This window comes from Astyanax mexicanus, chromosome 1, assembly GCF_023375975.1.
Source record: "Astyanax mexicanus isolate ESR-SI-001 chromosome 1, AstMex3_surface, whole genome shotgun sequence".
NCBI lineage: Eukaryota > Metazoa > Chordata > Actinopteri > Characiformes > Acestrorhamphidae > Astyanax > Astyanax mexicanus.
The window spans coordinates 42,271,439-42,284,631 of record NC_064408.1 but is presented as its reverse complement, the minus strand read 5'-3'; the positions used below and the strand labels follow the sequence as shown (position 1 = coordinate 42,284,631).

Below are 13,193 nucleotides of genomic sequence, written 5' to 3'. Positions count from 1 at the left end.
GTCCTCAGTCATTAGTAATGGGTTACCATGTGCTGCTGTTAACTCCCGAAAAAACTTGACTATTGTAAGTCGCTTTGGACAAAAGCGTCTGCCAAATGTAATGTAATGTAATGTAATGAAAAAAGAAGACAGGGACCCCTTATTAATTATCTATGAAGAACACAGGGATGCCTAGTTCGTTATCTAACACAAATATTTATTCATTTAAACATGATTTCCCCCAGAATAAGGATGTAGGACACAGCCTAGAGTAAAGCTGTATGTGAGCCATCACTTCTACTGAGCACATCTCCAGGAGGACTGAAGAAGAAGGTTTAGAATAAACACCTGTAACACACTGACAGAACATTACAAAAAATGGGGGTTAAGCAGACTACTGCACATTTCAGTGTGTCTAACATTTGGAAGATATTGAGCATACTAAGGTAAGTAAGGTTAATATATGATAAGTGGTGTCACTGACTTTAATATCACCACTGATAGAATAACCTGCAGCAGCAGATAAACACACTGATAGAGGCTAGCGGTCCGGCCCTGTGGAATTACCGTAATTACCATAATAATGCGCACTAGAAGTCTGTGAGACTGCAAGGCTAAAGATGAACGTTTATAAGGTTGGTGCTGAAAATTAAAGCAGTGACCATTAAAACAAAATTGAGTACAGTCAGTCTAGAGTCTTCTGGAGAACATAAATAATGTCTACTATGTAATAATATTATGTTATAAAGTTTTTTTTTTCTTTCAAAAATGGGGTTTAAGCAGATTACGACACACTGTAGTATTTTACTATATGTTGCTAATATTTGGAAGATAATGATGATAATTAAGGTTACTACTACTACAAATGGTGTCACTCAAATATGCCTTTAATATCACCACTGATAGAATAATTGTTTGTGTAGACTGATTTAGATCTATAGTTCCCCAGGTGGGATGTAAGGGTTTTCAGTAATTAATGTTGATTTGAGCAGTAATTAATAAATAGTTATCATAAAGGAGACATAATTAGTAAGTAGTTCTCTGTGAGATATGTAAGTCTCAGTAATTATTGTGGAGTTATTAGTGAACTACTATAAATATTAGTTCAGTACTATCTACTGAGTAATTATTCAGTACTCCCTGGTAGTTAATAGAAAATATTTAGGTGTTAATGCAACACTATTAATTAGTTCCTGCTTAGTTACCTATTAACTATGGAACAGTATTATGAAGTGTTACCAAATACTTATTTAATATCCTTGATTTTGGAAGAAACAAAAAGTTTCCTTTTCACCCCGTCAAAAACAGCCTAATAGAGTCCTAATTCTCTGAATTACGGGGTCATTAAGGAGTCAAGTTACAAATTTTGTTACATGTGTGAGGTAAGAAGACTAGCTTTACCAAAATACCCCAAAGCAAATGTGCAAGCTTCTTGAATGGGGTTAGTTAAGTGTCTTTGGTTGCAGTACAGTACAGTTTGAGTAGCTGGTCTGTAATAGTGTTCTATAAAAGTTTAGTTTGTGGCTTTGTTTCATTCAGCATAATTTTAGTGCATAGAGGCATTACCTTTTTTAGCTTAAAAATACCCACTGTAAAATATAAACATTGGAATTATTGGATGGTAAGGAATGTTGTTGCATTTTGGGTGAGGGCCAATGTTATTATTGTTATATATAACATATTTTGAAGGCATCAGGAAATCAGTTATGCTTTTTTTCGGTAGATATAGTTTCTTGAGAATATTCCATCACTCTTACCTACTAGAGGTTCTAGATATTTCTCTGGCTGTGAGTGTAAGCAGTAGTGTTTGTAGATTTTTAGTGGTAAAAATGGAAGCAGCTCTGTTCTAGCACTCCTTACTAAGTCAATTCAAATCACACCTAATACATAAAAAGAGACACATAAGCATCTTTAGTCTAGAACTGTCCAAAAAATATGCATATGCCCCTTAATTAGCTTGCTACTAAAATACATGCACCCCAAATCTAATAGAGTTGCTAGCAGAATTAGCATATATGTATTTTTTCTCATAGATTAAGTTTTCTTCTCATCATTTATAATTTTTTTTTATGTTTACAGAATGAATTAAAGGTCTAGTTTGAATAGTCACAGCTTTACACTTGTCCCCAGTGATCACTTGTGATGAGAGTTTTGTGATTGGAGGAAGGAAGTTTTCATCAGTCTATCACTGTTTTGCTGGCAGAGGGAAATGACCTTGGTGCGCAAGTACAGCTGTTAAAGGGGAAATACTCATATTCAGTTGATGCAGATATTTTGGACGGTTATTAACAAGTAAATAAAATGCTTTAAGCGCAGCTTTATTATTAAATGTAACAGAAGCTAAAGCTGATGTTCTGGTTGCTGAGGTTTGTGTAGGGTTAGTGTGTGTGTGTGTGTGTGTGTGTGTGTGAGTGTGTGTGTGTGTGTGTGTGTGTGTGTGTGTGTGTGTGTGTGTGTGTGGTTAAGGTTAGGTTCAGCACAGCAGCTCACACAGTCATTCAGAAAGATTTGGAGACACCTTTACACAGTAGAGTCTGAGTCTGCGCTCGTTCGCACGGGCCGTGCTTTTGGGAAAAGGTCACAGGAAGCAGCAGCGGTAGTAACAGTGTGTGTGAAAGAGAGAAAGAAAGAGAGAAAGAAAAAAAGAAAAATAAGTGATGTTCTCATCATTTGTTTTTCTCTGCATTCAAATCCATTTTAGCATCAGTCACAATTATCTCCTAAATATTTTCATATGTTGTGCATAATTTATAACCAATAACAATTTATTATTTTTAGTTTTATTACCTTATGTGTATTTATTATATTAATTATTAACTTGCCAGAATTGATTATTTATTTATATTTTATATTCTGACTGCAGTTATATTTTGATACTTTAATTAAAATTTTGGTTCTAAATCTTATTCTTGTTCTCCGTATAACATTAATTCTAATTCTGATTCTCACTTTTATAATTTTTATAATTTGAATAACTGACCTTTTTGATTCTAAATTTGATTAAGATTCTGGTTAGAATTATAGTTTTGATTGTAATTCTAATTGTGATTCAGAATTTAATTGTGATTCAGGCTCTTATTTTGATAGTTATTCAAATTCTAGATATAAATCTAACTGAGAATCTGAATTTGATGTTTTTTTTTAATGTTAATTTAATTTTTGATTCTGGTTTTGATATTTACAATTCTGCTTCATAATCGGTTTCAAATCCGAATGAGGATTATGGTTATTATTTTGCTACTTATTTTAGGGATTTTGATTATAATTATGGTTCTGATTTTGGTTTCTGATGTTTGTTTTTAACATATTTTAATTTAACATTTTAATGTAACATTTTTTTTAACTTAACATTTTTAATTGTAATTCAATTCATTGTTACATTTTTTTTTATATAAAAAAATGTTTTTTGTATTAAGTTGTTTTAAAACTATACTTGTATGTTATGTTTTGTTCATGTTCATTACAATTGGGTACATTCCATAGGTTTCGGTGAGTGCTAATTATAATAAATATGCTTTTATTACTAAAAAACAATTTTGATGGTAATTTAAATTCTAGTGCAAATTGAAACAATATGGTTAAAGTTTTGTGTCACTTTATATTTTTATTTTAAAAATAATAGAAGAAAAATATAAATGTCTCAACATTTTGACTGTGCTACTGTACTGTATACACACACACACACACACACACACACACATCAATTAAAAGAAAGTGTCTATAAAAGAGAGAAAGGGGTGTGTGGTGGAGGGAGGAAGGGGTGGGTAGATAGGAGGTGGAGTAAAAAGGAGATTAAGGGGCTTGTATTAATACCTGCGAGAGACAAACTTCTACACATAACTTATATACACACACACACGCACGCACACACACACACAGACACAGGTTGAAGAAGAAAGAAGGATTCAGATATAAAAGAAGAGAGAAAAGAAGGAGAGTGTACATTTGTCCAGGACAAGGTGAGTCTAAAATACATTATTCATTTATTAATGCATTAATTTATTCTTTTATTTACCTACTGCAAGCATGATTATATATCATATTATTTAGTAGGTGCAATAAAACATTACATTATAACTGGATACACTTCATTCACTGACACTGCAACATCAACACTCAGAAAGTAAGAAACACACACACACACACACACACACACACACAATCCAGAACCTTTAAACACAGGCACTAATAAGTGTTCTACCTCTTTTTGTATCCAATTCGATTCTATAGTTAGAGTAGATTTAAATGTAAACACATTACCAATCAAGCACAGTCAGTACTTCAGTGCATGGATCGGAGTAAATGTGTATTCTATGTGAATGTGTAACTTATATCTGTGTGTATGTAATGTCTATATCTGTGTAGTTTGTGTATATAATGTGTGTACTGTACCGTGTGTGTAATTACTGCGTGTGTATTACGCTTATGTGAGTTATGCGAGTATTAGAATCAGTTCTATCAGAATTACCACAGAAAGGTGTGATATATGAGTATGTGAGTTCCACTCTCACTCATACATCTTCCACCAGTTTCACTCACATCCTGACATCCTCTCTGGTGGGTGGGTGTGTATGTGTGTGCCTGTGCTGTGTCATGGAGTTTCACTTTGACTCCAGGTAGGACGCTATATGAACATTCCCACACCTGTGACTCAGAGTCTCTCTCTCGCTTTCTCACTCGTTTTATTTTTAAAACATTTTAAAAAGTTTTTGAATGTCTAACATACAGTGGCTTGCAAAAGTATTCATACCCCTTGAACCTTCCACATTTTGTGACCCTACAACCACAAATTGTATTTTATGGAGATTTTAAGTGATAGACAAACACAAAGTATTGCATAAGTGTGAAGTGGGAAAAAAAATAAAAATAATAACAATCTTTACTTTAAAGCCCCTAAATAAAATCCAGTACAATCAACTGCTTTCAGAAGTCATTAAATAATTGAATAGTCAAGCTTTGTGTAATTTAATCTCAGTATGAATACAGCTGTTCTGTAAAGGCCTCAGTGGTTTGTTAGAGAACACCAGTAAACAAACAGCATCATAAAGACCAAGAAACTCACCATAGAGGTTAGAGATAAAGTGTACAGTACAGTGGAGAAGCTGGTCAGAGTTAATGGGAAGATGAATGGAGCTAAAATACATGAAGGCAACAAAAGACTTGAGACTGGGAAGGAGATTCACCTTCCAACAAAACGATGACCCAAAACATACAGCCAGAGCTACAGTGGAATCAAAGAATATTAGATCAAAGAATATTCATGTGTTAGAATGGCCCAGTCTTAAATTGCATTGAGCTTCTGTGGCAAGACATACAAACTGCTGTTCACAGATGCTTTCCATCTAATCGGACTGAGCTAGAGCTGTTTTATATAAAAGAATGGGGCGAAAATCTCAGTCTCTAGATGGTAGAGACAAACCCCAAAGCACCTACAGTTGTAATTGCAGTGAATAGTGGCTCTACTAAGTATTGATATAGATGGGCTGAATACGTTTGCATGTCACAGTTTGTTTGTCAGATTTTTATTTAATAAAATTGTTGAAATTGTCGTTCCACTTCACACTTGTGTTTGTCTATGTTTGTCTATCACTTATAGACAATAATATACATTTAAGTTTGTGGTTGTAAGGCGACAAAATGTGGAAAAGTTCAAAGGGGTATGAATACTTTTGCAAGTCACTGTAAGTGGTTGCTATAATGCATATTCATTTAATAAATAAATAGATAAATAAATAAATAGTTAAAGTGGCTTGGTCAAAGCAACATGTGCAACGGTGCTTGCAAGTTTGTGAACTGTTTAGAATTTTCTATATTTCTGCATATATTAGACCTAAAACATCATCAGGTTTTAACACAAGTCCTAAAAGTAAATCAAGAGAACTCACGTAAACAAATTTGATTAAAAAAAAAATATACTTGGTAATTTAGTTATTGAGGAAAATAATCCACAATTAGATATTTGTGATTGACAAAAGTGTGTGAACCTGTGCTTTCAGTATCCGGTGTGATCCCCCTTTGCTGCAACAAGAACATTGCTGCTTGTCTGCAGTTTGCTAAAGATGACATGGACAAGCCACAAAGCTATTTTTAGAATGTTTTGTTAACAGATAAGACCAAAACAGAACTTTTTGGTTTAAATAAAAAGCATTATGTTTGGAGAAAGGAAAACATGGCATTCCAGCATAATAACCTTATACACAGGAAATTTGGCAGTGTTAAATCAACACTGTTAGTGTTAAATTAACACTGAGAGTGTAAAGTTTAACACTAATAAGTGTTGATTTAACACTAACAGTGTTGATTTAACACTGGTAAATTTCTTGTGTACCATCTGTGAAACATGGTGGTGGTTGTATTAGGGTTTGGGTCTGTTTTGCTGCATCTGGGCCAGGGTAGCTTGTCTTTATTTATAGGACAATGAATTCTGAATTATATCAGAGAATTCTAAAGGAAAATGTGAGGACATCTGTCCATGAACTGAAGGTGGGTCACACAGCAAGACAATGACCCTAAGCATAACATAGAATAAAGTGAATATTTGGAAAGTCAAAGTCTTGATATTAAACCAATGAAAATGTTGTGGCAGAAAATGTTGTGGCCTGAAGCAAGAAATTAATGTGAGGAAACCCACCAAAATCACAGAGTTGGAACTGTTCGGTATGGAGGTATGGGCTAAAATTCTGATAAAATCAGAATTGTTTAATTGCAGCATAAGAGGAGTGTTACACCCTCATTCTGAAAACTACGGTGCGTTTTTCTATTTGCTGCGCCTGTGTTGTAATTTTGATGGATGTGTTTTGTGCTTTTGCAGCGCTTTTCAATTTGCACTGCGCTGGGCTTTCTCGGCCACCGTAGAAAACATGCCACTCACAAATATGCCATATTGAATTATTTTACTCAACAAAGAAAAAAAAAATCTGATGTTTTAGGTCATATTTATGCAGAAACACCAAACATTATAAGAGGTTCATGCATTTGAGTTTGATCTCAGATGATGAATATGAGACAGATCGCAACTGTGCGCTCGGTTTCTATGACACATCACTCCTCTGTGCCAGTAAGAGTACACACATTTACTGCATTTACTGACACAGCAAGGAAGTGGCTGACACACACACACACACACACACACAGGGCAGAGCACAGAGCACACCAACAAATGTCGTTTCACAGCAGTTACACTAATTTCAGTGGCAAATTTGGAGACTTAATGTACATATGTTCTTGTTCCCTGTTTTTTGTTAAATGGTAGCATAAAAAACAGAGAGAGAGAGAGAGACAGTGACAGAGTATAAGTGTGAAAGAGAGAGAGAGAGAGAGAGAGAAATAGAGAGAGATACAGAGAGAGAAAGAAAGAGTGACATTATGATTTCAGAGCCGTTTACCCGCTAGCCTGAATAATGAGTCAGCACATAAACCACAGTATACATCTGTATGCTTTCACACACACACACACACACACACACACACACACACACACACACACACACACACACACACTATATGGCTTGTATGCTCTCTATTCCTTGGCATCACCCACTTTCATTTCCCCAGAACACTGAACACATTATGTATTGTTGTCTGTGTAATGATGAATTGTGTTTCGCTACAGTGAACGAAATAGATACTTACTTTATTTAATATTCACTAATATAATCAGCCCAGGTTCTACACTTATTTGTGGCAGTAAAACAGAAGGGGGTCGGCATGTTGATTTGACGAATCTGTTTACTGAAAAGCTTTAATACAACTTTAAATCAAAGCTGACAAGACAAAATTACTTAGACACAAGTTAAGATAAAAATATATAAAAGTGGAAATAGAAACAAGTGAGAATACTAATATGATTAGGGAATTTATATATTTTAAAATACATCTTTTAAAAGACCAATATACTATTAATTCTGTCAAGAAGAAACAGGTAAAATAACTGAAATCCATAAAATAAGGACATTTTTCTGTACGTAACCACTAAGTGCCAAAATAGGTTAAGCAACAAAAATATTACAAGAAAGTAACTTTAAGCAACAAATGTTCACGCTCACAGGGCACTGTGTGGGCTCCAGTTGATCAGCACAAGGCGTCTGTGAGCTGATGTATCAAAACCGAGTCGCTGCGCTTTCCTCTTAGGGCGGTGGCTGACTTCACATGTATCGGAGGAAGCATGTGTTAGTCTTCACCCTCCTGGTGTGTTGGGGCATCACTAGTGATAGGGGGAGTCCTAGTGAGTTGGTTGGGTAATTGAAAAATGTTCACATTGACAGAACTTGTACGGCTGTACTAAACAACTTGAAGCAGTCTGATGGTTTTACACAACTCAAAGAACCAATCACAAATAAGCAAGAAAATATCTTAATAATGCACAGCAGAATGTCTTTTTGTGAAAGCTTCAGAGATTAAAAAATAGCCTTTGCTTGCACTGTGCTTGGGGGTGGGGCAAAGACAAAATTTAGGGGGGCAATAACCCCCTCAGTCCCCCCCTAGAGCCGGCTCTGCTTATAATGCAGGTTATTGCTCTATATTGCAAACTGTGTTTGTGTTGTTTCACTCTTTGTCTCTTTGTGGTGTTAAGAAGAAATGTCAAACTGAGAATTTCACTGCACCGCAGTCTCTAATTCCGCACCACCCACCACCCTTCAGCTATACCACCAGAATTACCTCTCTATAGTTACTAAAAGGCTGCTTTACCCCTATATTAGTCACACACTATGTCTTGAGTACTTTAAGAAATACTGTTATTTGAATGAGAATTATTTGATTGCATTCAGCAACTAAAGCGTTACAGAGGTCAGGTTGACAGATGAGCCCCCACACACACCTCAACTTCAACTTCCTAATTTATCCCAAAAGTACTCAGCTCCTCTGCTCTGGGTTCTCTATACCTCTCTAGCCCATGTCTGCCATTCGTGCATGGTGACAGAAGGTCCTATTCTATTGTTAGTACTGCACTACAGGAAACTCGAATGTGCATTTGCACATCTGTGTCAACAATGGCTGCAGCATAAAGAAGCTGAAAGGATTCTGAATGCTAAAGGAGCTGAAAGAGGAGTGTCCACAGACATCAATTAACTCAGACTCTGTGGCTTTGTTTCATATAGTCACTGACATATATTTTTTTCAGCTGTGTCCCACATACCAGATAATTCTGGGCCACACGACCCAGTTAAGGCACTTATAGGTCAGATATGGCAACAGAAAAAATGCAGTGGGCCAAATCTTTCCCAGCTAATAACAGCTAGATTTAAGGCTTGTTATGCCATTAAACTCTGGAACACATATGGTTTATATGTAAACGACCATAAGAAAATTTGGCGCACTTTTTGTATTTTGTGTCAACAGTTCCAGTAGCTGTTGACAAATTTAGCTGATACCCAGATTTAGTTTTAAGGTGTATGTGGAACAGAGAAATATATAAGTCTGGGCCAGGTCTTGGGTTGTGACTTGATTCTGGGATGAAAATGTCAAGTTAAAGACATTTTTGGCACCTTTTAGTCTATTTGTACGATTTACATGATTGACTTCTTTGTGTAAAATTCATGCTACCTTATGTTACTTTAAGAATTTCTGTTTAATTCTGGATTTAAATTATTGTGGTAATATAAAAACGCTGAGTGGTGTGTTGTGGTAACTGCAGCATAAGCAGCATCAATACTGCAAGTCAGCAGTGAGTGTTTTATGCACTTTCAATAAAAAAGCAGGATTAATGGTAAAACAGCAATTTAAAAGGAACAGAAAGTGTCTAATAGGCCCTACAACACATCTTCATTTAAATATTATGTAACTAAAAAAATAAAACAATTATCCTGTATTTTCTGGCTGTTTCTAGAAAATCCTCAGTAATATTTTGGATTGTTTCTCATTGCAGGTCAGATACTTTGACTGTGTTCATCCTTGCTAAGTTCAATGATGATGAAGAAGAAGAAAGGTTACACAGTGTCAGAGATACTGGAGAAGGACTGCTATCCTGCCAGCTGTCAATCAACCCTTTGTTTGCGAGAGAACTACCTCACACACCACAGTATATACAGAGAAATACAGACCACTGACCCACTGCCCACTACAAGTGGCCTAGCCCTGTCATCATTCTTTAAAACAGCACCTCGCATTGGTGGACACTTATGGCCTTACTATGCTACTAACATACAACAACCTATTTGTGGGCATGCTTCACTCATTTCTCACCCCATGCTTTCCTCTCAAACTTTCAGGGTGCTTCCTCGCACCTGCGTAATTGTAACCAATAAGATTAAAGCAACTAGATTTACTAGTTCTGTAGAAGTCCAAAAAGTCACTTCTAATTTAAGCAGTCACTCTCCTCCATCCAGTCCTGGTCATATTCCTACAGAAACATCCCTCATCCCTGACCAACTCAAATCTGAATCCAAAGTTCCCAGAGGTTCGCAGGCCAGGGAGGCCTCAGATCTGAGAAGTGATAGGGGATGTGAGGACACAGGGTTCAGGAAACGGCCATACCCGTTACAGAAGCAGAACGGAAAGCTCCAATACGACTGTAACATCTGCGGGAAGAACTTCAGCCAGCTGTCCAACTTGAAGGTTAGTGAGTGAGCTCACTATAATATCATGTATTTATGATATATATGATGTGAAATTTTAAACACAGTTTTTCTTTTTGGATTTTCTACATACATCCCAATTTTTTCGGATTTGGGGTTTTAGAAACGAAATGCCATCTTCAATAATAAAAAAGATGGATGTAAGAATATTTTTTTTATTTGGGATTTATATTTGCTAAACAGTTTTGGGTTAAAAGGTTTTAAACTGTTCTTTAAAAGCAAAAGATCCCTTAACCTTGAGACCGGGCTGACATTTTTTGGTGACACTGTCACTATTTTCTTCAAAACCACATTTTTTAAAGTGTGACTGTACGTGTCCAAGTCACTATACCTTCTCTCTCTCTCTCTCTCTCTCTCTCTTTCCAATTCTTTGCACATCAGGTCCACCTGAGGGTGCACAGTGGAGAAAGGCCATACAGTTGTGTGACCTGCAAGAAAGACTTCACTCAGCTGGCTCACCTACAGAAGCACAAGCTGGTGCACACAGGAGAGAAACCACACGAGTGTCCAGTGAGCCCATGAGTGGTTTTGTTTCAGTTTTGGCCACTTTTTTTTTTACAGCAGTTTTAACGCAGCAGAAGCTCACAGTCACTTAATGGAATGGCTTAAAGTGAACTTAGTAGAGGTTGTAGTTTAAAATATCTTACCTGACCAAATGTGCATGCTACATTATGTTCATTAGAGGAGGAGGAAACATACAAAAATGTTTTGTTCGTTTCACAAGAATTACATAGTGCAGTTAGCGATGGGCTAAGCCTGGAGTGGAAATAATAGGCACGCACTATTACAGTCAGTGAAATCTCACAGTGATTCCGAAGCTGCCATTTGAGATAAAATTGCTACATATGGTTGATTTAAAATCCCAAAAAACAAACTTCATGTAAGAAGAAGGCCTGCAGAAGCCTTTTGAAATCAAGAGTTAATAATAGGGAGTTTGTTTTATTTACTGCAGTTTCTGCCACCTTTCAGAAATACACTAGAGTGTGAAATCTAAACTTCTAGAAATACTTCCTGTGAAAGGTTTTGATTACTTTACTCCAGAGAACACAATTCTACTGCACCAGTGCTTCAATGTTTGAGAGCAGAGACTAAATTCCTTCTGTGCTTCCAGTATAATTAACAACAGTTAAATCTGTTTTTCTCATTCAACTGATTATTGCATTGTACTCTCCTGTGTTTTATATAGTGTTAATCTAACCTCTATTTCTTTCTCTCTCACTTTTGCTCTCTTTCTCTCTGTCTTTCTCTCTTTCTCTCTCTCTCTCTCTCTTAGGTGTGCACTCGGCGTTTCAGCAGCACAAGTAATCTGAAGGCTCACTTGAGGCGCCATACCTGTTTCCCATCAACTTCACCAAGGATATCTACCTGAATTTACACAAACACCCCTTCCCCCCTCGCCTGAAGTCCTTTTTTGGCTTTTTCTTACTTCATTTTAGCGAATGCACCTTAGTTCTTCTGCTAAACAGATAGGAGACTATCTTTAATGTGGTTGCCACTGCAAAAAGAAGTTCATGTCATGAAAACCTGATCATCAAACCGTCATCATTATCATCATCATCATCATCATCATCATCATCATCATCATCATCATCTATCTGTGATCTACATACCCAGCAGCATGTTTTCTGACACTTTGTAGGCAAATCTGTTTTATTTTATGTATCTTTTTGCATTAATAAACCATTAAAGTATCCATATTGATGAAATCTGAAGTATCTCTATTTCTTTTTAAAATACAAAGTTGAATGTTTAATTCTACCTACTGCCTATGTTAAAAATAACCTATTTTGCATTTACTGTTTTACCTTCACCTTTCTAACATACAGAATTTCTAAGAATTGTTTTCAACTGATGTTTGATTGTAAATGCATGGCAGACAATCAAAACACTCATTCCCTGGTGTTTCCTGATGATGGTTTAATTTAATGCATTTAAATGTTTGGTAAAATCAAATGCTATAACTCTATAACACTATAACTCAGAAAAATGTTTAATAGTGGTTCATTGGTCTAAAGCGCTGCCACTATGAGCTGGAGGTCGCAGGTTTGAACTCCCCGCTCATGCAGCTTTGCAATTAAGCCGCCGGTGCTCAGAGGGAGCAAAACTGGCCTTGCTACTCAGAAATGCTGCATCAGCAGCAGCTCGAAAAGAATAGGTGTCTGGCTTCACATGTATCGGAGGAAGCATGTGATAGTCTTCACCCTCCTGGTGTGTTGGGGCATTACTAGTGATAGGGGAGTGGGTTGGGTAATTGGCTGTGCAAAATTGGGGAAAAAAGAAGGAAAAATCAGGCTGTGCTATGGGATGTAAACAGTGGTTTTAATAAGCCTCATGTGCACTTTTAAAATGTAATGCCTTGTTTTAAATATCAGAGCTCTCCAGATTCTACCAGTGAGGTGTGGAGCTATCTTGAGCCTGGATAATGGTGTAAAAAAGTGATTTATCTGCAGGGTCAAAATATGCCCCATATCATCCATTCTAAAGCATGTTTGGAAAAACTGTAAAAATATTACTGGAACTCGGAAAGCTGCAGGAGAACAGAAGTGGGCTATTCAACAAAGGTTAGTACTCTTTAACATGTTTTTTCTACACCCAAAAGTCAGTTTTACATCTGAGTTATTCTTTAAGAAAACCACTTAT

At 36.3% G+C, this 13,193-nt stretch overlaps 1 protein-coding gene across 1 annotated transcript; it reads left to right on the top strand.

Moving 5' to 3' along the window:
* The first annotated feature begins 6,572 nt into the window (after positions 1-6,572).
* Positions 6,573-12,236, top strand: prdm1c (PR domain containing 1c, with ZNF domain). Its single transcript, XM_022667695.2, has 4 exons — positions 6,573-6,644; positions 9,845-10,533; positions 10,935-11,063; positions 11,827-12,236. Exons 2-4 carry the CDS (start codon positions 9,883-9,885, stop codon positions 11,920-11,922), a joined length of 876 nt encoding a protein of 291 aa, XP_022523416.2. The 5' UTR covers positions 6,573-6,644; positions 9,845-9,882; the 3' UTR covers positions 11,923-12,236.
* The last annotated feature ends 957 nt before the right edge of the window (positions 12,237-13,193 follow it).